The 23,917-nt window shown below is 36.8% G+C and overlaps 2 protein-coding genes across 4 annotated transcripts in view; one reads left to right on the forward strand and one right to left on the reverse strand.

The window, feature by feature from the left end:
* Positions 1-9,997, forward strand: part of Tmem263 (transmembrane protein 263) — a 17,919-nt gene extending 7,922 nt beyond the window's left edge. For all 3 annotated transcript variants that reach the window (XM_046429179.2, XM_046429181.2, XM_046429180.2), the window contains exons 2-3: positions 3,907-3,972; positions 7,210-9,997. In XM_046429179.2, coding sequence (XP_046285135.1) covers positions 3,912-3,972; positions 7,210-7,496 — 348 coding nt within the window. In that variant the 5' untranslated portion in view covers positions 3,907-3,911 and the 3' untranslated portion in view covers positions 7,497-9,997. The remainder of the gene's footprint in view (positions 1-3,906; positions 3,973-7,209) is intronic.
* On the reverse strand, positions 1,728-22,432 carry Mterf2 (mitochondrial transcription termination factor 2). The gene is made up of 3 exons (XM_046429178.2): positions 22,230-22,432; positions 20,646-20,734; positions 1,728-14,179 (listed from the first exon to the last, which is right to left on the reverse strand). The coding sequence occupies exon 3, from the start codon at positions 14,119-14,121 to the stop codon at positions 12,970-12,972; it is 1,152 nt and encodes a 383-aa protein (XP_046285134.1). The 5' UTR covers positions 14,122-14,179; positions 20,646-20,734; positions 22,230-22,432; the 3' UTR covers positions 1,728-12,969.
* Between the last annotated feature and the right edge of the window lie 1,485 nt (positions 22,433-23,917).

Below are 23,917 nucleotides of genomic sequence, written 5' to 3' on the forward strand. Positions count from 1 at the left end.
CAAACCACTCTAAGAACCTCAGCTCTAACTTAGACTTCTTAAGTCTCTGGTCCCTTAAATCCATTTGCCTGTTGAACATCTGCTATGGATGCCTTGAAAGCATCTCAAATATAGCTTGTTCAGAACTCTTGTCTTCTCCTATGGTGGTTTCTTTTCTAATATCTTCTGTCTTCATCACCATCTATGTCTATGTAATTGATTACACTAGAAATTTAACATCCTAGATTCTTCATCTTTTTAATTTTTTTTAGTTGTAGAGGAGCACAATACTTTTATCTTATTTATTTTTATGTGGTGCTGAGGATTGAACCCATTGCCTTACACATGCTAGGCAAATGCTCTACCACCGAGCTACAGCCCAAAGTTATATTCTGCTTCACACAATAAAACTTAAAAGTATTTAAGGCTCTGGAGTTGAAGTAGTGAACAAAACCAAGCCCTTGTTCTCACAGAACTAACCTTCTAATTGGGAGAGACACAAAGAGGATACATTTATTGACAAAGCTATGAAGAATATAGAGCAGGGTTACTCAAAATGATAGAGTAGGAGAGATGCTTGGTTATTATAAGGTGGTCAGGGAAAGGCTTATAGGAGATATTTTCACAAGGACCTGAAGGAAGGAAGGAAGCAAGCCATGTATAGATTTGAGAAAGAGCCTAAATAAGGAAGTCTTGTCTTACTGGAGCAGAACAAGCAAGAGGTAGAATGGTAGGAGATATCAGAGTAGAAATGAGGGTTAGATGTCTGGCCTCAAAAGCCAAGGTTTAAATACTCTGGATTTTATTTTGAGCAATCTAGGAAGCAGGGGGGTTTAAGAGTAATGCATAGCTTAATTAAAGGGGGAGCAAAGCTTGGAAACCAGTTCAGAGATTTTGTAATATCATAAAAGATTAAGATGGTTTAGACTAAAATGATGTTAGGAAGAGGTGGTGGGAAGTGGTTATATTCTGGATTTATTTACCTAACATAATTAATTGATTTTCAGGTGAGAATGTAAAAAAAGATGAAGGGTGACTTCTAGATTTTTTGTCCAAGTGTTTGTTTAGACAGGAAAAACAGTTGAGACTGTACTAGTACAGTAGCCACTTACTGTGTTTAATTTCTCTGTCCTTCCATCTGTTCTTGCTTTATCTAGCTGCTGCTTTTATATATATAAATTTTTGGTTGTAGATGGACACAATACCTTTATTTTATTTGTTTTATTTTTATGTGGTGCCAGGGATCGATCCCAGTGCCTCACACATGTTAGGCAAGCGCTCTACCACTAAGCCACAGCCCTGGCCCTTTAGTTAGCCTCTTAAAGCATACATCTGACAGTTAACTTTATTCAAGTCTCTTCCTTGCCTACCTACAGAAAGATGAAGGCAGTTCGTATTGTTTAGACTACGTTGCATGTTTTATGCTGTCATAGTATAAAGTAGCTCTAATTTTTAAATGGTAGTCTTTTTCATTTTTTAGTTATAAGATAGGTAAAGTTTAGAAAAAGAAAGAATATTGTAAGGATTTTGTGTCAGTAAGAAAAGGTAAGACTGTTAGTAGGGATTTATGACTAGGGATCAGAAAGGTGCTTTTGAAATGTAGTTACTATTCTAATCCTACCTATTTTTAAACTCTAGTTAAAATATATGAGTGCATATAATTTTCCCCATATTTGTATATAGGGTATTGTAACTTCTGTTAATCAGATAAGCGATTAATCAAGTGATCTTGTGGCTTTTTGTGTGTGTGTGTGTGTGTGTATTATAATATACTGGGATTACAATGGTGAACAAGTTAAAGATGTTCGTCCTCTTGAAATTAACAGCCCAGCAGGGAAGAAAGTGATCTAACATAGTAATGTTTCACAGGAAGAACACACATATTCTGCCAGAAATTTCTGCATGTTTAGAATTTGTTAAATAGCATTTTTCATCTTGTTAGGGCTAGAATATCTTCATTTTTTATTTTATATGTCTTAAAAATCAAGAATCTAATGATCTTATTTTCCCATGCCATATAGTTTATGATCAAGTTGGGATTCAAACTTAGAATTTCTGAAACCAGAGTTGTAACCACTATGTGTATAATTTTTAATGATTTTGCTATGATGATAAATCAAAGAAAATACAAATATGAATAGAAATACATGTAACTTTATAGTTTGAGGGTTTTTAAAAATTAAGGCAAATTAGTCATGAACCTCTTCTAGTAATGCAACAGCTGATATTCTTGGCTTTTTTAGAAAAAGATCACATGCTTTCTTTTTTTAATCTTAAAATCATATGGGGGGATTTTAAACTTAAAGTACATATGTACTGAATTAAAAAACAGACCAGGATAAGATTAGATGGTATTGATAAATGGCCTGAGTCAGGATTTTCACTACAGCAAAAAATACACACACACACACACACACACAACATTTGCTGTTGGATTCTAGGGTGCTGTGAAGCTCCCTCTTACATAGGATTTAGATTTTAAAGGCATAGCAAGATGAATTGCATGAAATTACAATTACCTTTGAAAATCCTGTACTTCCCAACAATCTCAGCTTGGACCACACCAAGCCACCAACATTTTTTGCCCAGATTATTGAAATAGTCTTCTAATAGGTTGTTCTCCTATTGTTTGTTATTTCCACAGCAGCCAGTATGATCTTTTAAGAATATAAATCAGAACATCTTGTTCCTCTGATCAAACCGTTCTACTGGCTTCCCATTTCCCTCAGTTTAAAAGCCAATCTGCATCAATCCCTGCTAGGGCCTGTGTGATCCTTAGGAGCTCTTTGACTTCCTCTCCTATGCTTCTTGGATGTTGTCCTTGCCATACTTTCCTCTTGCTGTTTCTTCTACCTTGACTCTTCACCTAAATATCTGATATCTTTACCTCCTTTGCCTTCATAGTTTACCCTATTTAAAAGATCACTTTTCTTCCCCATCCTACCCTTTTTTCTCTATAGCATTTAACACTGGTTGACAAGCAGTATAGTGTTGATATATTATCTTCCTCAACTGGAGTGACTTTTCATGATGGCAGGTATTTGGTCTTTATTGATCACTGCTATACCTCGTGCTAAAACATTGCTTAGCCCAGTTCAATCACTATTTTTAAAATTAATTAATATATTAATACTAAAGTACATTGTTTGATGTCCTTTTAAAATATCTGTTGTATATGTACAGACAGAGTGATTTAGGCTCTAAAGATGTAGAGCTGAGAAGTCACAGTAGACACTGGAATCACAGAACCAGAGTTTTTTGTTTTTGTGTATATGTGTGTGTGTCTAAGACAGTATGTCATAAAAAACACTTTTAGACCAATCTTGACTGTCTGGGTCTTTACTTAGTCATGTGAATTTAAAAGCAGGTATCTTAAGATAGTAAAGGAGAATGGGAAAATAAATTTTAATCATGTTTTTTTCATCCCAACATAGTTTATTTTTGTTTCCTAGGTTCTCTTAACTACTTTTAAATAATTATGTTTTTAAAATTGTATGTTTTTTCATAAAAGATTTTGAATTGTTACTTTTTTTTTTAATCAGTGCTCTGAGAACAAGAACAAAAAAGTCATCAAAATCTTTTACTGATTCAGATTGAGGGTGTCATCTGTATAAAAGATATATGCTTCTTTTTTTCCCCAACCCCCACCTTCCAACTCTTTTTAATTGGTAATTATCACAAGTTGAAGCCTCATATTACCAACACTAGGAAAGCTGATACTATGACTGCCACTGTTTAGTGTTTCAGATAAGATATATTTTGTCCACTGGTGTCATTTAAGGTATTTCTTAAATACTGCAATTTGAAATAGAAAAGAGACAAAATGAAGTAGTCTTGTGATGAGCATTTGTCTAAATAAAGTCTTAATTTAGCATGAGAATAGTAGTAGTCTGATCTTAAAATGAAATGTTTGTATGGTTTTTCTAGGAGCTATGAATCAAGCAGATAAAAATCAAGAAATCCCATCATACCTTAGTGATGAACCACCAGAAGGCAAGTATACAGTTACAACATGAAGGACGGAAAGAATATACGAGTGAATGAAAGTTTGATTGATTTTATTAAATTTATAGAATTATAGCTTGTTTACCTACTCAGTAATATGTTTTAAAAGTAATAGAACATAAACACTTGTACTTTTTAATTAAGAAGCACAGATATTGGTGAGTGGAGACACAATTTAACTTTTTTTTCTTGAGACACAATTTAATTTTATCATGTAAGGCTTATTTTCCTGTCACATTTTAAAGACCATTTCACAAGGAAGAACATCTTTTCATAAACTGTTTATTTTTGATGTCCTGTATACAAAAAGATCAGCTTAATTTAAGAAGCATTTGAGATTTGTTGTTAAACTCCGGTTATCCATTGTATTATAAGTGGTAGCTCTCTCTTCCTATATTAATAAATACATGGTTATAGGGTCTTTTAATGTCTTTCTGAATCATAATTCTCTTATAGTTTGAAAATTATGACATCATGAAACATTTTTATTTCTTTACTTCCAAAAGCCTTGGAAATAATAACTACCCCCTGGATTGTCCTCATTCCATACAGAAAATGAACTACAGGCATTTTTAATTTATAGTTTTGGCATAGAATGTTATTAAACTTAATATAAATAATGATCTTGGAGGATTGCATATTAATTGCTAGGGCTGGAAGTCCTGACTCTAGGTATTATATTTTCTTCCCAGTTATGTTATCCACTGTTCAAAATTTTTTTTCATATATTGGTAGATAAAAACGAAATTGCTAGGAAAATAACACAATGAAAAGCTTGCTCTTAAGTCTAAAAAAAGATGGAAGAACTAGCTAATTTGGTTTAATTTAGTTTAGTTTGCTTGGTGGAAGAATATCCTGGAAAATTATTAGCTCTTTTCCTTGCTTTATTTTTTAGGACTAGAACGATAGGGTTTTGAAAAGTTAGGTCTCAAGAGAAAATTAAAAGGACTTTATGGAAAGAATTCAGGAAAAGGATAAAGGCATCCAGGAGGATGACAAGGAAGAGAACAGAGCCTCAGGAATATATTTAAATGTCAGCTGTTTAACAAGGGTAACTGCAAAGCAGATAATTTGTGTGGTGGCAATTAAGAGTACAGAGTAATTGAAGAGAATATCAATATTTATCTTATTTGGTAAGAAAAAATTATTTGTCTTCATTAAATTTGGCAAAGTAAGATAATTTTGTTAATGAGGTATTTGGCATGATTCAATCATCTATGTTATCCTTAAATCAGGATATTGCCTCTCTTCCTAATGTTTTTGACTTTAATTACAAAAGAATTACCAATTATGTAATCTTTTCCATCATGATTTTATAATTAACATATTAAAATGCTCATCTATATCATAAGCGTTTTATTTCAGCCATTCAAAAATTGTATAAATTATGTTTACTATTTGTTTCTCCTTTTGTGGTGCTAGGGATTGAATTCAGGACCTTGTACATGTTAGGCAAGTGCTAGGTCACTGAGCTACATCCCCAACTCCTCGACTTAATAAACACATTTTTTTAAAATTTAGCCATTGCTTTATCCATACCTAAACACTATTTTGATTAATGACTGAGATTTTCCCAACTTATGGTATAATGTTGTCCTGTGTACCCAAGAATTTATCTTTATTTGTGCGAGATTATACTTTTTCAGTAGGTAAAATCTGAATTACAAACTTCCCATGAAGTTTAGAAAAACACCATTGATGATGTGGCATTGTTGCTTAAATTATTAGGTGACAAAGGAGAAAAGACCTGTGTTCATTAGAAGCTGGTACGATGAAGCTTTTATGAAATCTTCCTATATAAGTTTGAAGTTACATCTAATTTTTATGGCTCTATTTAAAAAAAAAAAAAAACAACCTTCAACCAACCAACCAAAGAAAATTAACTGATGACTTAGAAAGAGCTAAATTTCTTATATTGATATTACTTTTCTGGGGTATCTAAAACAATATTTTTTTAATGAGATGTTTAAAGTGCAGACTTTTTTCCCATAAGAATCACTGAGGAAGTGATATAAATATTAACAATGGCTATAGTGTATATTTTACTTACATCTAAATAAAAATCATTTTAGGTAACAATTTTAAATTATGAATAGTTTTGTTTTTCTGTTTTTACACAGCATTAGTTGTTTAAGTATATCATTAAGGGACACAACAGAGCAGAGACCCAAATATATTTAAATCAGTGATTTTCAGCTTTTTGATATCAAAAAACTTCTCAAAAAATTGGGGCCCAGATGGCTTGTGTTTAGTAAAAATTGAATTTGAATTTTATTCACCAAAAGAACCCAGTACACATATTACATGTTAACCTGGTTATCATGTTCTTATGAAAAGTGACTCTTTCCTAAAACAAAAAAATATCATGAGCAGGGTGACACTGTTTATACGTTTTTGCAAGTATCTTTAATGTTTGGGTTAATGGGTGACAGCTGCATTTTGGAGTTATTGCTTCATTCAGTTGTGGTATTTAGCTGGAATACTGTTGTAAACTTTATCTGGAAAACTGTTGTAAACTTGTGACACAATGAAAGTGTAAAGTCAATGACATGTTAATATTACTATGAAAGTAGGTTTTTTTTTTTTTAATTTAAAGTTGTAGATGAACACAATACCTTTCTTTAAATTTATTTTTATGTGGTGCTGAGGATTGAACCCAGAGCCTCACACTTGCTAAGCAAGCACTCTACTACTGAGCCACAACTTCAGCCTGAAAGTAGTTTTCATCTGTGGGTATCTCCTGAAATGGCCTCAGGGTTCCCCAGGACTCCTGGGCTGTATTTTGAGAACCTCTGCTTTATATGAAGATTGTTTCAGTAGTGATTGAATCCTGTCAAGGAAATTGAAGGCTATGTAAATATTTTATCTTTATTTTTTTTCATGGTTTTGGGATATTTAAAAAAAGATTTTCTTTTTTTTTTTAAAGATTATTTCTTAACAAAACTATAAATCAAGGAAGCATGTAAAATTAGATCTTTTAAAATAGGATTGTTTTATGAAAGTTGCCTAGTCTCTAAATCATTTCTTTTCATAGGTATTAAAACTTAGTTTTGGACCAGCATATGTATACAAAACTATACCCTTGAGGCAAGAACTCCTCAATGTCTTTCAATCAATCAACTGGTTGGCTTCTCAAATCAACTTTTTGATTGTGAGGGAGACTTTTCAATGACTTTTGTACTGCTCTTATAAAGATTTATATTTGATTATATTTTCTCTCATTAGGTTCAATGAAAGATCATCCACAGCAGCAACCAGGCATGTTGTCCCGTGTGACTGGGGGTATCTTCAATGTTACAAAGGGAGCTGTTGGTGCCACCATCGGTGGTGTAGCTTGGATTGGTGGAAAAAGTCTGGAGGTGACCAAAACAGCTGTTACAACTGTGCCTTCCATGGGAATAGGGCTGGTGAAAGGGGGTGTTTCTGCTGTGGCTGGAGGTGTTACAGCTGTTGGGTCTGCTGTTGTAAACAAAGTGCCCTTAACAGGAAAGAAGAAAGACAAATCTGACTAAAATATGGAGATATACTTGCTCTCCACAGCATTATGATGCCAGTGGCATTGAATTGCTAAATTATGGACTACAACCAAGTCACCTGTTTTGGACGTTTATCTTCTAAACTGCTGTGTTGAAAGTATTGACGACTGGCTTTCATCTAAAAAGAAGAGACCAATACTAGCACAGTGTATGAAGGTTTCTCATACTCAAATTCCAGGTTTTTATCTGGTAAAATGTTACTCTTATTCAGTTGTAACTGAAAATATGGTATGTTTGAATATTTACTATAAGTCTTTCAGTTTGACTAAAAATGTGAAAGTTGAATTTAGTAGATGATCTTTACAGTTCCATATGTACAACGTGCCAGGTAACTCATGCCCCTTACAAAGGGAACCTTGAACTACATAAACTGTACCTTTGATGTGCCTAATAGTTTCAGATGTCTTAGTTTTTTAAAACCATAGTTGTTTAGGCCAAGAGGCATTTTGTTTCTTATTTAAGCTGGCAAAAGTAGCAGGAATTTGAGAAGTTTAAAAGAAAAGATAAATGGTTTTATGATAATATTAATCATCTTTTGTTAGATATGCATTGTATTCATTTAATCATTGATGCCTTACAAAAGAAAACATCTTTTCTAATACCTTAAATATGTGCAGTTCTTATAATTATCTATGGATTTTTTTTCAAGGTTGTAAAATTAGTTTTCCCTCTTAAGAATCTCAGGAGTGGTGGGATAAAGGCATTTCTTGCTGTCAGTGGATAAGACAGTGCTTGTTAGCTGTTCTGTTAAGTCGTTAAGGTCAAATTGTATATTTCAACTTGGGTTCTTACTTCATTGTTAATTCACCTAACAGTGCCTAAGGAGTATTTCTTAGCCGTTCAGAAGCTATGTTGGAAGAGTTTCAGATTAAGGAGGAACAAATATTAAGTATTTAAAAATTACCTAAAAGCATCCAAGATATAAAAAGAATCTTTTTAGGATGTCTTAAAGTATCAGTAGTTCTCCCTTTTAAAAATACAATAAAAGCAATCACAAATATGTAAGGACTGACTTTTAAATTGAATGAAATGGGCTCCATACATCAGTTTTGAATATAAAATATAAGTGCTTTCTATGATTTACATAGGCTTTTAAAAATATCTTACAGTCCTTCAACACAACTGTAGACTTCACACCATTTTTCAAATCAATTTCAGGTAGGGAATTGAAGTTTTTGATTATGGATGGCAAATGTGTCATATCTTACTAACATTTGTCATCCTGTCTCATTCATTCTCAAAGTTACATACCTAGATTTTTGTTTCATGTTTAGCTTCATGAAAATTTAACAATTCACATGTATTTGGCATTCCTTATAACTGAGGATTATACCTTAATCCTGAAAAAAAAAAAAAACAATTTTCTTTACACTTCAAGTCTGGAAATTTGTCCATTCTTCCTCCACCTCCCAAAGGGAGGAAGAAAGGGCAATGGGGTCATGTTCTCCAGTAAGTCATTCAACATAGTATCTCTGAGAACTTGAACAGATTACTCTGAAACCTGAGGCTTATATAAACCACTACAAATATTACATTAATAATATGATTAACAATTCGATAAGAATATCACCTTTAGCTTTCATAAATACCAGCAGGAATTTTGAGCAAATCTACACAGGGTCTTGAACCTTTCACTTATACAAAACTGAAGTCATCAGGAATTAAATGAAGTCATGAGGAATTAAATGGTCATTTATTTCATGCAATATGTTGGTATATTGGTCAAATGTTTTAATTAGCAAAGGGAATTTGTTTTAAACTTCAAAGTAGATAAATGCTAAATGATCTAAGTAATGGTATTAGAGAACTTGTTTCCTGCTATTACATAAATTACTGCTTCATTGCTAGTATTTTTAATTTATCTTATATAGTCATAGGCTCTGCTGTTTTGTACTTGAATTTCTTCTAAGGAATAGACTTTAGTTTACTATATGCTTGCATATTTATTTTTAGCTTTGCTTGTCTTAAATTTGCTTGAGGAAAATGGATATAATTCATTTCTGCTACAGAAAAGCTACTTGGTACATTTTATTTCATCCAGATTGTTTTAAATTCTAACCACAACTTTGTTCAGAGGGGCTTTTGCAATGGTAGCAGAGAACTGTACAAATGTACAGTATAGGTTCTTGTTGAATGAACTTACCCTTTGATGATATATGTACAGCTGTATCCTCAAGTCTTTTCCAGTTTATTTACATAGACTAGCAATTTGACCTGTTAAACAGGACGTTGACTTCAAGAAACTGCAATCGTTTTATATACACCTGGAGGTATCTTACTCAGCTTATTTTTTGAGTGGGTATTTGGCACAATGAAGATAAACTTGTGTGACCCACTTGAATGACTGATCTAATAATGTTGACATGAATCCTGTACTTAGCAAAATGTCAAGTGAAAATAATTGATGATTAATTTTTTTGTATTAAAGAATGGGAAACAAACATGAACTTGTTAATAAAGCACTATGATCTGCAAAAGGTGAAATGTTTCATAAAGATGGAGAAATAAAGGAAATTTAAATACAGGATAATCTTAAAACTTACATAGCAGTTTAGAAAGTGCTATATCCAGTTTTTAATTTTTGTGATAATAATGTACAAACATAACATTCCAACATAACAGTGAAATATATTTTAAACACCCGTAATAGATTAAAAATGCAGATTTCTAGGTTTTACCTCAGTTTGCCAAATCTCTGCAGGATAGAGCCCAGAACTGCATTTTAACAACCTCTGAAGGTTACTGTGCACACTGAAGTCTGAAACTGGGGAAGGAGTTATAAAGTAGGGAACACCTCTTAGACCACTCAGTGGGCAGAAATGAGAAGCAATGGGGAGGAAGGTAGGAAACTACTTACTTATTGGGCATCTGCTTTCCTGCCAGGTCCTAGCCTACATCATTTAATCAGCATAAGGTTTAGGCCAGAAACATCTTCAAAACCTTTTTTACAAATGCAGAACTGGCTTTCACATTGTTAGTTGAATTTCCTGTATTGATTTTGAATTAGTGTCAGTCACAACTTCTCCAGCTTAGGTCCAGAAACAAATGGGCCTGTTCAGTAGCCAGTCTTTCCTTCTGGTGTTGATATTCAATGTAGGCTGTATGTTTGATTTATCAGGAAGCTTACTGGAGTAATGCCAGGTGATCATATTTACTGTGGCAACAAATTTTATTTTGCTGTAGAAATAAGTTTAATGTAATCATAAATAAATTGAAGGCAATTTAATTTTGTTATTAGAACCTTTTCTCAACGAGGAAATGAAATTGACTAGTGTTTCATGCAAGAAAAGCTCCCCTTGCCATGCTGTAGATTTTCAATTTTAAAAAGTTTTATTTCATATGGAGATAGGAGAATGTAAGAATGGAGAAAAGGCAAAGCAAAACTATTTCAGAGGCCAAACAAACAATGGAATGGAATTTGGCCTAAGGGAAAATAAAGTCAGTATAATTGCTGGACTGACCATAAATGTGGATCTGTTTTTTAAAAAATGGTAATCTTCAAATTTGGAATAAGCTATAGTTGTATTTTCTAACTGCTTCTGGTTCCCTGTGCCTGGACCCGAGGACCTAAAATTTTAACTTATATACTGACTAGTTTCTTTTTAAATCAGTGTCCGGAAAGGACACGTGGGCTATTGAAGTTTTGTCCAGTTATCCTCCCCTTCCATTGTGTGTTCACTTTCCCCTCAAATGACTTCCTCTATTTCCAACCTCCCACTTGTTTCCTCCCTGATTCTACTGTCCTTTGCAAAGAGGCAACTAGACAGCCCCTCCCCTGCTTTTCATTCCACGGGCTCCCATCAACCTGCCTGCGTCTATCCCAGGCTCTGTGGACTGGGACCAGAATCTCTGCTCTTAACCAAAGAAAATCTACCTTCCTTCCTCAAGGCTATTAATCTTGCAGTTTTCAATCTCTTATTTGTGTCTCTTGGGTTATACCCTTCAGCATATAAACATGTTCTTTAAAAAAAAAAATTAATCTTGAAACTTCATTTAAAATGTTTTCCCTTGTCTCCCATTCTCTTTTCAATCCACTCCAGTTGGCCTTCTCACCTTCTTCATTACACCAGAAACACTCTTCACAGGGTTAATCAATACTTTCCTTTTTGCAAACCTGCTAGTCATTCTCTACCATAGTTGACCTCCCATTGGAATTGTTACAGACCATGTCTTCTTTTCTTCCTCTGATCAACTTTTCCCATGCTCAGCCAGCTGTCCTATTCCAAATCTACATTCCAGACAATCTCATCTAGACCCATGGCTTTAAATACCACAGTATGCAAATGATCCTCAAATGTGTATCCCCAGTTTTGACAACTCCAGACTTAGTCATTTGCACATTTGACATCCCTGCTAGAATGTTTAATAGGCATCTCAAAATTGACATAATCAACGGGTTAGATGTATCTAAACCAACTGATTGGTGTATCTAAACTGAGATATTTTCGAGAGAGCACCAGAGAGTGTGCAAGAAAGAGAACATATTACTGATTAATGCCAGGACAAAACTATGCAAGTGTTCCCCTTCACACTTAGAATGAGATCCTTTCTATTCATAAGGTTTGAACAGAAGCCAGATCTGAATAAATCTGGGCTCTCCTACTTGGCAGCTGAGTAACATCTCTAAGTTTGTTTCCTCCTCTGTAAAATGAGGAAAATACTGAATGCACATAAGTGCTTCATGAGAGATAATGGTTGATTGGTTTCAAAAAGGCCACAAAGGAAGGCTTTTGTACTATTTTTGGATTAGTAATACTTGGTTCTCAAAAGTATTTATTCCAAACACAAGTTCTCAAAAAAAAAAAAAAATGTGTCAGAAGCTTGCTAATGCTTCACTAACACTAAGCTACAATTCACGTAAAAGCAAAGTGATGTTTCAGAGCTGGTAATAAGGAAGACTATCTACATCTTCAATAAAACATGAGTAAATGTTCCCATATTTTGAATTAAGGGAGTGTACTTGTCAATTTTTTAGAAATGATTCACTTATAAATTATCAAACTGATGTGCCATTGAATAGAACAAGAGCTTTTGGAATAATAGTTCAAGGACAATGAATTACCAACTTTGTAAAAAGTGCAGTTTGTATTTTGGGGTTTTTCTGTACTAGGGATTGAGCCCAGAGGGCTTTTACAACAAGGCTACATCCCCAGCCATCTTTATTTTTTGAGACAAGGTCCCATTGAATTGCTTAGGACCTATGTTGCTGACCTTAAATTTGGGGCCCTCCTGCTTTAGCTACCTGAATCTCTGGGATTATAGGGATGTGCCACCACAACCAGTCTGTATTTTAACATACGCAAATGAGTCACAGATCATCTATTCAGAGATAACACCTCAGAAGCTAGGTCCTTAAAATTACTGGTGCCTATTAACTGCCTGAATTGCTTAAGTATCTGAGAATCTGTTTCATCTTTATTGTTAAGAAGAAATAACATCAGTCAGTAAGTCATTCTTCAACATTTAATGGTGCCACGGGGTTAAATAATGGCCTCTCTTTTTTGGCTTGAATTTTGCCAAAGTTAGCTTCAAACTCTTTTTTTGTTCCATTTAGATTTGCTAGGTGTCCGTCCTTTATTCTGTAGCCTAAAGAATTTAGTTTCCTTATTCTGTACTGAACTATCTGTGGCGTTAATTCGAGAACCATTGGTGTCTCTCTTATTTGAGCTATGGAAATTCCTTCTTTCAATAATCCCTGAATTCTCTCTTCTAAAACTGGAACAGAATAATATAAAAGAGCAGGACATTTCAAAACTAATTGCTTCAGGTCACGATCTGTGCATTCAAAAGCATTTTTAGAGAAGGAAATACTGTTCTGGATATCTCTTGGACAAAGTTGAAAAAGAAATCCTTTGAGTTTGGACAGAAATTGAAGAATTTCAAAGTTTGTAAAGCCTTGCTTCTGGAGAAATTCTAGTGTTTCCTTTATAGTTGTAGGAGACCTTAACAAAATAAATGGATTTTGGCTTAATAATTTTAGTAGCCAGACTTTCATATTGGCCTCAGAGCCACCTACATTTAGGTAACTCTCTTGGAGGAGCTTTATCGTTTCCTTATTATTCTCAACAGGATTATGAAAAATATTGGATGCAGTTGTCAGAAATCTACTAATGACTACATTCTTGAGTCCCAGCTCTTGAAAGAACTGAACATTGAGCTTTAGGTTCTCCTGGTTCTTAACAATAAAGAAAGATTCTGGAAACTGCTCTATTAACTTGATTAACTCTTCCTCGTTTTTGCAGACCAACTGCCAGAGTTTTCTCTGGGTGTCAATAGCAGCTGGACTACAGACAATTGCTTCTGGGCAGCGTTCCAAAATACTGGCTATTACAGCCTCATCAGCACCTAGTTCTTGTAAAATATTTGCAACTTCTTCAACATAGGTTTCATCCTCCAGAAGTACCCATCCTTTTAAACTTCGAATTTTCCTAATGTCAACTGAAAATTTATAGAGCGTTTCCACTGTTCTTTTATTTTCTTTGTTTGACTGCCTGTCTGTTGTAAAGTATGCTAGAAAGGGTTTGTATTTTGGAGTTGATTGCATCTTTCTGAAAAAACACAGCCTGCAAGGCTGCGATCTCACCAGCAACTTCCACAACATGCCTGTAATCCAGTGGCTACTTCCCACAGTTCTGGGACTCAGAATGCAGCCAGTGCACCTATAAGAAAGAAGATAGAGGTTTTTAATGTAAGAAGTGTTGACTTTTAGAACATAGACACTAACAGGTTAGTTCTAAGTAGTAAGTGTAGAAATAAAATGGTTTTACATTAGGAAAATTACTCGTGGAACATTTAAATATTCTTTTAGATGAACATCTTTCTACATTGTCTGTCTGAGATTTATTACAACCTTGTGAAGTAGTTACTTCTGCTTTGCAGATCACCCATATCAAGACCACAAGAGGTGGTAAGATCCCAGCCCTGCAGGCTGTGTTCTTTCAGGAAGATGCAATCATACTCCAAAATTCAAACTCCTGGGCCTCAAATTTTTTTCCCCCCACACAAATTTTCCTTCCTACAACTGTTGTTTTCTTGTAGGAGACACATATTACAGACACAGACACACACAAACACACACACACACACACACACACTAAAATGTTTTCTATTTTTCCAGTTGACTTATCATAACAAATCCAAATGACTCTTAGGAAAGAGTCATTTCTAATTTTGTATTTTAGAGTAAATATTTTTGTTGAACAGCTACCATACAAAATAAGTCAGTTTATTTTAAATTAGTTAATAAATGTATGCTTGTTTTATTAGAATCATGTGAATGAAATTTCTTTTATAAATCCAGAATTAAAATAAATCTTGGCCAGGAAAATGAGAAATGCCACATGACTGCCTTAGTGGGGCCAGGAGAAACTGCCAGCTGTGGAATGGTGGCCACATTTTAAACCAGTCTTGCCAGCTATTCCCACTGGATGCTTTTGGGTAGCATGAGATGGCTACAGTGCATCTGATATACTGCAGCCTTTGCCACTGCCAGTTGGCAGCACTCCACCTCCATCTCCTTAGGGTCTCGCTGGGCCCAAGAATTAAACTGACATAAAATAGATTAACTGGAGAAAACAATAGAGATTGATTTAATACAAGTTTTATACATTGCATGGGATTCATCATAAGACCCCAAGAAATAGTATAGAGTTAGTTATACTAAACTGGGCAAAGAATAGTACACTATGAAGAAACGGTAACCAAATTGTGTGAGGGGATTTAAAGAGTTATCTTAATAAGATCTGCAGAGAATCCTTTCAGTCTCCACTTCCCATCTGAGGATAAGGATGCCAGTTCCTCTTGGTGGAGGGAGGGTGCCTTTCACATGAGAGGATCATCTGCTTTTAAGAAACAGAAAAGAGGTCAAACAGCTCCTGCTGTTTGTCAAGTGTCTTTAATTCAAAACAGCCAGTACTTCCAAGTGTGGTCTATTCTTTAACTCCTTCACCACTGTTTCTTTTGTCTGTAGTAATGAAAACACACCTGGTTCTGAGAGTGTTCCTGAGTATCTCAGTCCTGCCACGAGAGCGTGTTGTACTGGGCTACTTGACTGGTTTGCAGCTTCCAGGAGTATTGGTAGGTTTGAAGAGAAAGCTTGAAAACAGCTGTTTCTAATCCCTGCCCTATCTGCTGAGGACTCCTGACCTTCAAGGTTATCATAACAAATCCAAATAAATGATTATTCTATAAGGAAAAATAAGAAGGTTTCCATTTTCATTTGCCATTTGTAATAACAGCTCACTGTTAGTACCTATGGAGACTAAAACAACTATAGGTGTAGCTTTTGTTTTACTTTTGGTGGTTCAGTCCCCACCCCGATAATTCCTAGTGCTATTAGCCAAGATGAAAACAATGAAGTGTTTTTTTTAAAAATTCTAAGAAATTTTAACAGAAGGTGGAGGTACAGCATAGTAAGCACAGGGCTGGGGCCTGCCTTCCCACTCCCTGCTCATGAGACCCTGCTAGTTTTGGCCCCACCTTTGAGGTTCTGCAGTCAACTGCCCGTACCTAGTCCTGGCTCTAACTTAGGGAGCGATCGTGGTCATTTAGCACAAACCACAGTAATGGTTTGAGCAGTGCTTCATGCTCTATGAGTATTAATAACAATAGTGGTGACTGTAATGTGGAAAAAACAGCATCTAAACATCACAGGGAAACCGGTAAGGTTAAAACGCACATCAACTACTTTGCACAGTGACTGGTACATATTAAGTACTTAATACATGGTAGCCATTACTAGAAATTTCTGGAGCCAAAGTCTTATACTAATATGACTTTAAATGTTTAGACAGAAGTACATTATTTATAAAGGATAACTGAAAACTGTACTTTAAATGCGTCAGGTTTCCAAAATAACTGTATAAAATCAATACACACTCTGCACAAGTTGCCACATTCTGAAAAGTCAGAAAAGTCTCATGATCCCATTACTTAAGAGACAACTGTTCATATTTTGACATCTCTGTCCACTTTTTTTTCCTATAATTTCTCTCCCTTTATTATAATTCTTCAAATATATGAAACAAGGCTGTCTGGCACCTGGGCATTATGTCCTGGATTCAGCACATAAAGTGAAAATTGCAGATTCAGAAGCCCCTGGCCAGTCCAATACAGCCAGGGTTCTTCAAGGGTTTGAACAGATCCTGTTGTCTGCTAAGCACTGGATGAAGCATTGGCCTGGTCTGAGGGTTACACTGTTCAGAGTGATAGATCCTAAACACTGGAGCCACAGTGACCATGAAAGGTGCTCCCATGGAGAGGCTCCTGCCAAAGGAGGCTAAGAGAAAAACTCTTGCATTTTGTTTACTCCAAGGTGATCTAGGATGTGTTCAGGTGAGTTGTCAGAAAAATTAGTTATCTTGATATTTTGCTTTTTCTCTACTGAGCAAATGCTGGACTGTAAAAATGAAAAGCACAAACGCTATAATTAACTATTATATATATGATTTATTTTCTGCTTTAATTTTACCTGCTGTTAAGTATTTCACTGTGATATTAAAAACAGTCTGTAAACATTTAAAATGAGTGCATGATATATGGGATGAATTTATTATTATTTATAATTCATTCCTAATATTGAGCACTTAGGTTATTTGTAGTTTTACTATATGCTGAATATCTTTGCACATTTTATATGTTTTTCCTTTAGTATGAATTCCTAGAAACAGAATTTCTGGAGAGGATATGTGTAAACATTTGAAAAGTGATGTTGTTAAATTTACTGTCTTTGTGTTTGATTTATTTTGCTTACCATATGTTTTCAAAGTTCATCCATGTTATAGCAAATGTTGGAACATAGCACTTAATTTTAAATAATATTATTCCTGCTGCTTTTATGCATTAGATAAACAGATAAAAATTCATTTATATTTCTGTTTGAGTTTGAAAAGTTAGCTCCAAAAGTTCATTTGAAATTTCTGTATGTTAACTGAGAATCTGAATATCAATAGTTTAGCTATCTCCAAGCATTTTTGGAACAATTTTTTTTTCATTTCCCATGATTTCTGATATATCAAATGTAGCTTTTGTTTTTAGATGGTCTCCCTCTCCATCCTCCTGTTTTTCAGTCCCCTGAATGGGCCAGGGGCTCAACAGTTCTGGCCTTTGTCTCATACTTGGCTCCTCTGCTAGACCAGCCTAAAACAATCTCTGGTCAATTCATTCTTCTACTCCTCCCACTAACAATCTCAGATCTCTAACCCCTAGTCTCCGTTTATCTCTGTTCTCCAATCTCAAATAATGCCCTTGACTCTTAATTGTACAAAGAAAGAAGAACAACTCACCACACCAAACAAATCTACACCAAGTCCCTTCCATTTCCACTTCTGTGCTGATCCCAACTCCTATGGCTTCAGAACTCCAAAGACTTTATTTCTCAATCAAGGTATTTATTGAAGGTATGAAGCAAATGTCACAATAAAATGAGTTACACTTTTGGTTTCCTAGCACATAAAGAAGTTATGTTTACACTACACTGTAGTCTTAAGTGTGCAATACCATTACTTCTAAAAAATTATGTACCTTAGTTTAAAAATACCTTATTGCTAAAAAATATTAACAATTGCCTGAGTTCAGCAAGCTGTAATCTTTTTGTTGATGGAGGATCTTGCCTCTGGGATGCTGCTGGCTGCTGACTCAGGATGGCAGTGAAAGTTGGGGTGACTTTGTCCATTTCTTACAATAAGACCACAATGAAGTTTGCTGCACTGACTGACTGACCCTTTCATAAAAGATTTCTCCGTAGCACACAATGCTGTTTGATAGCATTTCACCCACAGAACTGTTTCTTCTCAAACCCTGCACTGCTTTACCAACTACATGTGTGTGCATCCTTACTCCTTTGTTGTCCTTTCAACAGTGTCCACAGTGTCTTCACCAGGAACAGGTTCAGTCTCAAGAAACCACTTTCCCATCTCAGTCAAAAGAGGCAATTCCTTATCTTTAAAGCTTTATCAAGTCATTGAACAAATCAGTCACAATGTCAGGTTCCATTTCCCATTCTACACCTCTTGTTATTTCTACCATACTGCACTTACTTCCTCCCGTTAAGTCCTGAACACTTAAAAGTCACCCACAAGGGTTGAAACCAACCTCTTCCACATTTCATTTTCAGCTCCTTTTAATGTTGATACTTTGACTTCCTCCCATGATTTGTGAATGTTCTTAATGGCGTCTAGAATGGTGCATCCTTTTCAGAAGGTTTTTCAATTAACTCTGCCCACATCCATAGGGGAATCACTATGGCAGTGATAGCCTCATGAAATGTGATATTTGGAAGTAAAAATTACTCCTTGATTCATGGGCTTCTGAATGGATCATGTGTTAGTAGGCATAAAAATATAACAATCTTGCTCCATCAGAGCTCTTAGGTGACCAGGTGCATTGTTAGTGAATAGTAATTTTTGAAGGGAATCTTTTTTTTTTTTTTTTTTCTGAGCAGGTCTCAATATTGAGCTTAAAATATTCAGCAAGCCATCCTATAAACAGAAGAGCTGTCATCTGGGCTTTGTTGTTCATTTATACAAGATGGGCAGGGCAGATTTAGTCTAATTCTTGAGGACTTTGGGATTTTCAAAGTGGTAAATGAGCACTGTCTTCAACTTAAACATAAAGTTCATCAGCCCCCAATAAGAGTCAGCCTGCCCTCTGCAGCCAGGGACTGACTTCTCATTTATGAAAGTCCTAGAAGGTATATAGTCTATAAGGCTGTTCCATCTACACTGAAAATATTTTGTGTAGTGTAACCACCTGCATCAGTTACTTAGCCAGATCTTCTGGCTAACTTGCTACAGCTTCCCGTCAGCACTGGCTGCTTCTCCTTGTACTTTCCTGTTATAAAGATGACTTCTTTCCTGACCCCATGAGCCAATTTCTGCTACCTACAAAGTTTTCTTCTACAGCTTCCTTAATCCTCAGTTTTCACAGAATTGAAGAGTTAAGGCTTTGGTCTGGATGAGGCTTTGGTTTAAGAGTCTTTTTGGCTGGTTTGACCTTCTCTTCAGACTTCTGAAATTGTTTTCCTATCAGTAGAAAGGCTGTTTTGCTCACTGTTCATGTGTTCACTGGAGCAGCTCCTTCAGTTTCCTTCAAGAACTTGTCCTTTGCACTCACAACTGGGCTAACTGGCACAAGAGGCCTGGCTTTGGCCTGCCTTAGCCTTTGACATACCTTCCTCACTAAGCTTAGTTATTTATCGCTTTTGATTTAAAAAGTGAGAGACATGCAGTTCTTCCTTTCACTGAACACCTGGGGGACATTTTAGGGTTATTAATTGGCCTATTCAATACTGAAGTATCTCAGAGAAAGAGGAAGCTTGAGGAGAGAGACAGACACAGGGAATGGGGATTCCTTTTCAGAAGGTTGATGGAACAATCAGAAAAAGTGTTTATTAAATTTGCCATCTTTACGGTGTTAGAGTTCATGGCACCCCCAAACAGTCACAACAGCAGTGTCAAAGATCACTAATTACAGATCACCATGACAAACAGTCACAACAGCAGTGTCAAAGATCACTAATTACAGATCACCATGACATATAAAATAAAAAAGTTTGAAATGTTGCAAGAATTACCAAAATGTGACACAGACACAGGGAGTAAACACATGCTATCAGAAAAATGGAGCAAACAGACTTGCTGCTTGAAGAAAGGTTGTCACAAACCTTCAATTTATGAAAGGAAAAAAAATGAACAAACAACAAAAAAAAACCAGAAACAAACACAAACCCCCGGCTCCTATGCAGTGCGATGAAGCGAGGCACTTAAAGCGGAGTGCTCGTTCACCCCCCGCAGCAGCGCACCCTCTGCCCTTCTCACTGCTCCCGGAGAGCACATCCCACCTTTCCTTTCCTCCAGCTAATTCTTGCAGATCCTCTACTTCCTCTTCTACTTATTTAGCTCTCAATAAAGACAACTTCCATGTGATTGGACCCATAAGTAGCTGCACAGCCTCTCTCTCTTGATCTCTGTGCAGGTTTCAGCACAGTTTATCTTTTCCCTCAAAACATTCTCTCATTTGCCTTCTAGGTCACTCGACTCCCCTGGTTCTCCTTCCCACACCAGATGCCACCCCTTCTCGTCTCCTTGTAGGCTCATATTCAAGGTTTGCTTCTCAACCTTCTCTTACCTTTTAGTGTCTCCCTAGGGCTTCAGTTAATCCATTTGGGCTTCTCTCCAGCTTTTCTTGTCATTTCCATGCACAACTTTTCGATGGCACTTCAGGATAAAGACAAAATAGAAATGCTTTACCACAGTCCACAAGGCTCCGCCACCCCCTGAATCCTCACTTCTCTCTCCCACACCCACCACACCCACTTCCTCTCCATCCCTGGTGCTCTCCCTGTCCCCACTGCACAGTTTTCAAAGGCTGTTGGCTATTATGTGCTCAAAATGCTTGTCCAATAACTCCTAGGTCTAAGTGTCATTTTCTCAAGGAAACTACCCTGACCTTTGGAATAGATGACGCCTGCTGTTCCCCTTATCGGCTTTTATGTGCCATGACTGCAGTTCTGCTCTACTTATCATAGCTGCAGCTGTTCATGCACTGTTTGTATACCTCAGAAGGGCCAAGACTGCTCACCACCATGTTCCAATGGATTGTCCCCCTACCTTTCACATGCTACCATTGTTGACTGTAGGAGGCATTCCTGGGCCCTCCTGTGTGCTCTCCCTCAGTACCCTGCTCTTGACCTTAATGTAGCACTTGTCATACTCTTGTGAGTTCTTCATTCATTCAAAGAGTAAGTTTGTTTGTCTAAATTCAAGCTGTTCATCAGGTTTCATGCTAGGCACTAACTCTTCTGCTAAAACAACACTTGTTCATGCTTTTCTTGGGATCACATACCATCTGAGAATTTGAGTGTCACAAACTCTCCAGAAAAACAACAACAAAAAACACAACACAAAAACCATTCAGACCTACAACATTTTGCAGGATTCATAACTACCCTGTGGCTCAGCCATGAAAAACCTAAATTTACAGAAGTTGGTTCAATTGAAATGGAATGAACAAGTCAAGTTCATAAGGCAACTTAATGTAGAAGGTAAAATTGTGAGTTCTTGGAGTCAAACTGCCTGGGATTAATTCCTGGTCGTGTGACTTGAGTAATATGTGCCTTGGTTTTGGGCAAAGGAAAATGGGGTGCTTCCTGGTGATGGAGAAGATTAAATATTTAAAAGATCTGCACACCTTAGAATATTTAAAAGATTTGCACATATACTGATTAAATCGTCAATACAACCAATTTAAAAAATGAAACCCGTGCAGGTAAAGCAGCCTGCTCAAGGTTCCTAGGCTAATAACGCTGACCTTGAATTCAAACCCAACAAACTGTGGGAGTACCCCTCTCAGCCCTGTGCCCTACGTATGGTTTTGGTGGACAATTCTCTGATGTTTCATGCTTCCTAACCAGTTTTGAGCAGTGAAATCTATAAAACTTATAATATAGTCCCCTCTATAACAACACTATTTTCAATTAAGTTCTACTTTTATAACATAACCTGCTGACAGTTCCAAATCAATCCCGATGTTTACATACAAGGAAAAATGAAAGCACAAGAGGGCCTCCTCTCACACTGGGGCCCTCCTTTTCCAGAGCAGTTTTGCGGCGCCGGGCCTAGGCCCAAGCCAGGCAGGGGGTTCCGCGGTAGGCGCCCAGCCACCCGGCTGGTGTGAGGGTCACCCCGGGGGCTGTAAGAAGGGGCAACTCACCTGTCAGCGTCCACTCCAAGCAAGGTACTGGGATTCTGCGCGTCCCTGGCCCCGTCCTTGCTCCCTCCCCAGCCAACCTGAGATCTGCGGTTTTCCGGACTTCCTGAGGCTTGCGGCCAGGATCCCAGGTCCAGGGTCCCAAGCACCTCCAGGCAAGCAGCGCTAATCAAGCCGCCTGGCCCCTTTGCCCGTGGCCAATCAGAGCTCGGGAAACTGGTTCGCCTGTAGCCACGGCCCGATGCAGCCAATCAGAGCGCGGGACACAGGCTAAGACTCCTCCCCCACGCCGCAAAGGGCAGCGAGGTGGAGGAGCCGGCGTGGGAACCAGCTTTTCAGGGAAGTGTGCCTATAGCCGCAGAGATTGCATGTGGCATCTTCATACCCTTTCCTTCCCAGCCATTTTAAGAAACTTGAAATTCCAGTCACTTTGCTCCTTAGTGATCGTCACTGACCCATAAGAAAAAAGGTAGAATTAAAAAACTGTTTTTAAGATACAGCCATTCAGAATTCTCAGGATGTTTAAAAAAAACCCCACAAAACGCAAACTTCTCCAAAACGCCCCCCAGCTCTCACCCTATCCCAGCAGTTGGTGACCCTGTGTCCTGAAAAGTCATCCATCCCTTTTCCCCTGCCTGATGCCTTCTCCAAAACGCTCTCCTTTTCTGATGACCTGCATCGATTACTTGTGAAGCCCAGCCTCATACACCTAACACATTAATTTTTTCTTAAAGCCAGGCCCAGCGTCTTCACCAATTCTCATATGCATCCAATAAAATATATTTATGGTGTGCCTATTAAGTGCCAAGCATGTGAAACAGCAATGAGAAGACTGTGGTACACAAGGGGAAATAAAATGTATCCTAACGGAATATAAAGACATTAACGACTAATAACACGATTAATCACCATTAGAGTTGAGTGCTACCAAGGATAGTGCCCTGACTCTGGCCTAGTTGTTCTGTTTGAATGCAGGCTGAGTCAGGAACACATGGTTTCCCAGGTGGATAATCTGATTGCCACACTGTGCCCAGTTCTGTTCTTTCAGACTGCTGTATCACCTATGGAATGAGCTCCTTTAGTACTAGTTATTTTCCTTTAAACAATGCGTGGCACACAATAGGTACTCAGGAAATGTTAATCAAATTGAGTGTAGCCTTAGCATGCAGTTTATCTTCAACAGGCTTTATTGAGAGAAACAGATCCTTGGACATTAACATCGTTGAGTGGCAGCAAGAAACCTGGCTCCTGATCTCAAAATCAACTCTGATCTCCAGGATATTCTACAATTAACTGAGCAGTTAACAGATGTCAGTAGGATGCAGAGGGTTCTTGTTCAGCAACACTTCTGCCTCTGACTCTCCTACATAAAAACTCTTATTGTTCATTACCTGCTTCTTGAATATAAGATTTGGGGTTTGAATTAACCAAATGTTATTTGCACTTAAGAAGAGGGAAGAATAGTAGGATACAGAAAAGAGAAGGAAGTTAAGAAACATTAGCTCAGGATTTACATCTACATGCTGTGATCTCTGGAGGAGAAAAATGTGCACCAGGGGGCTGGAAGCTTACACTAGAACTCCCTCTGATGGTGTGAGGAATGGTAATTGTGTACACTGCAATCAAAACTTGAAAATGACCCAGTTCTGTAATCCCAGCAGCTTTGGAGGCTGAGGCAGGAAACTCACAAG

Source organism: Marmota monax, unplaced genomic scaffold (genome assembly GCF_021218885.2).
Source record: "Marmota monax isolate L192 unplaced genomic scaffold, Marmota_monax_Labrador192_F-V1.1 WCK01_AAM20220418_F8-fsc00051, whole genome shotgun sequence".
NCBI lineage: Eukaryota > Metazoa > Chordata > Mammalia > Rodentia > Sciuridae > Marmota > Marmota monax.

Coding starts and splice junctions, on each gene's coding strand:
- Mterf2 (XM_046429178.2), bottom strand. CDS start 14,121: ATGTTGTGGAAGTTGCTGGTGAGATCGCAGCCTTGCAGGCTGTGTTTT.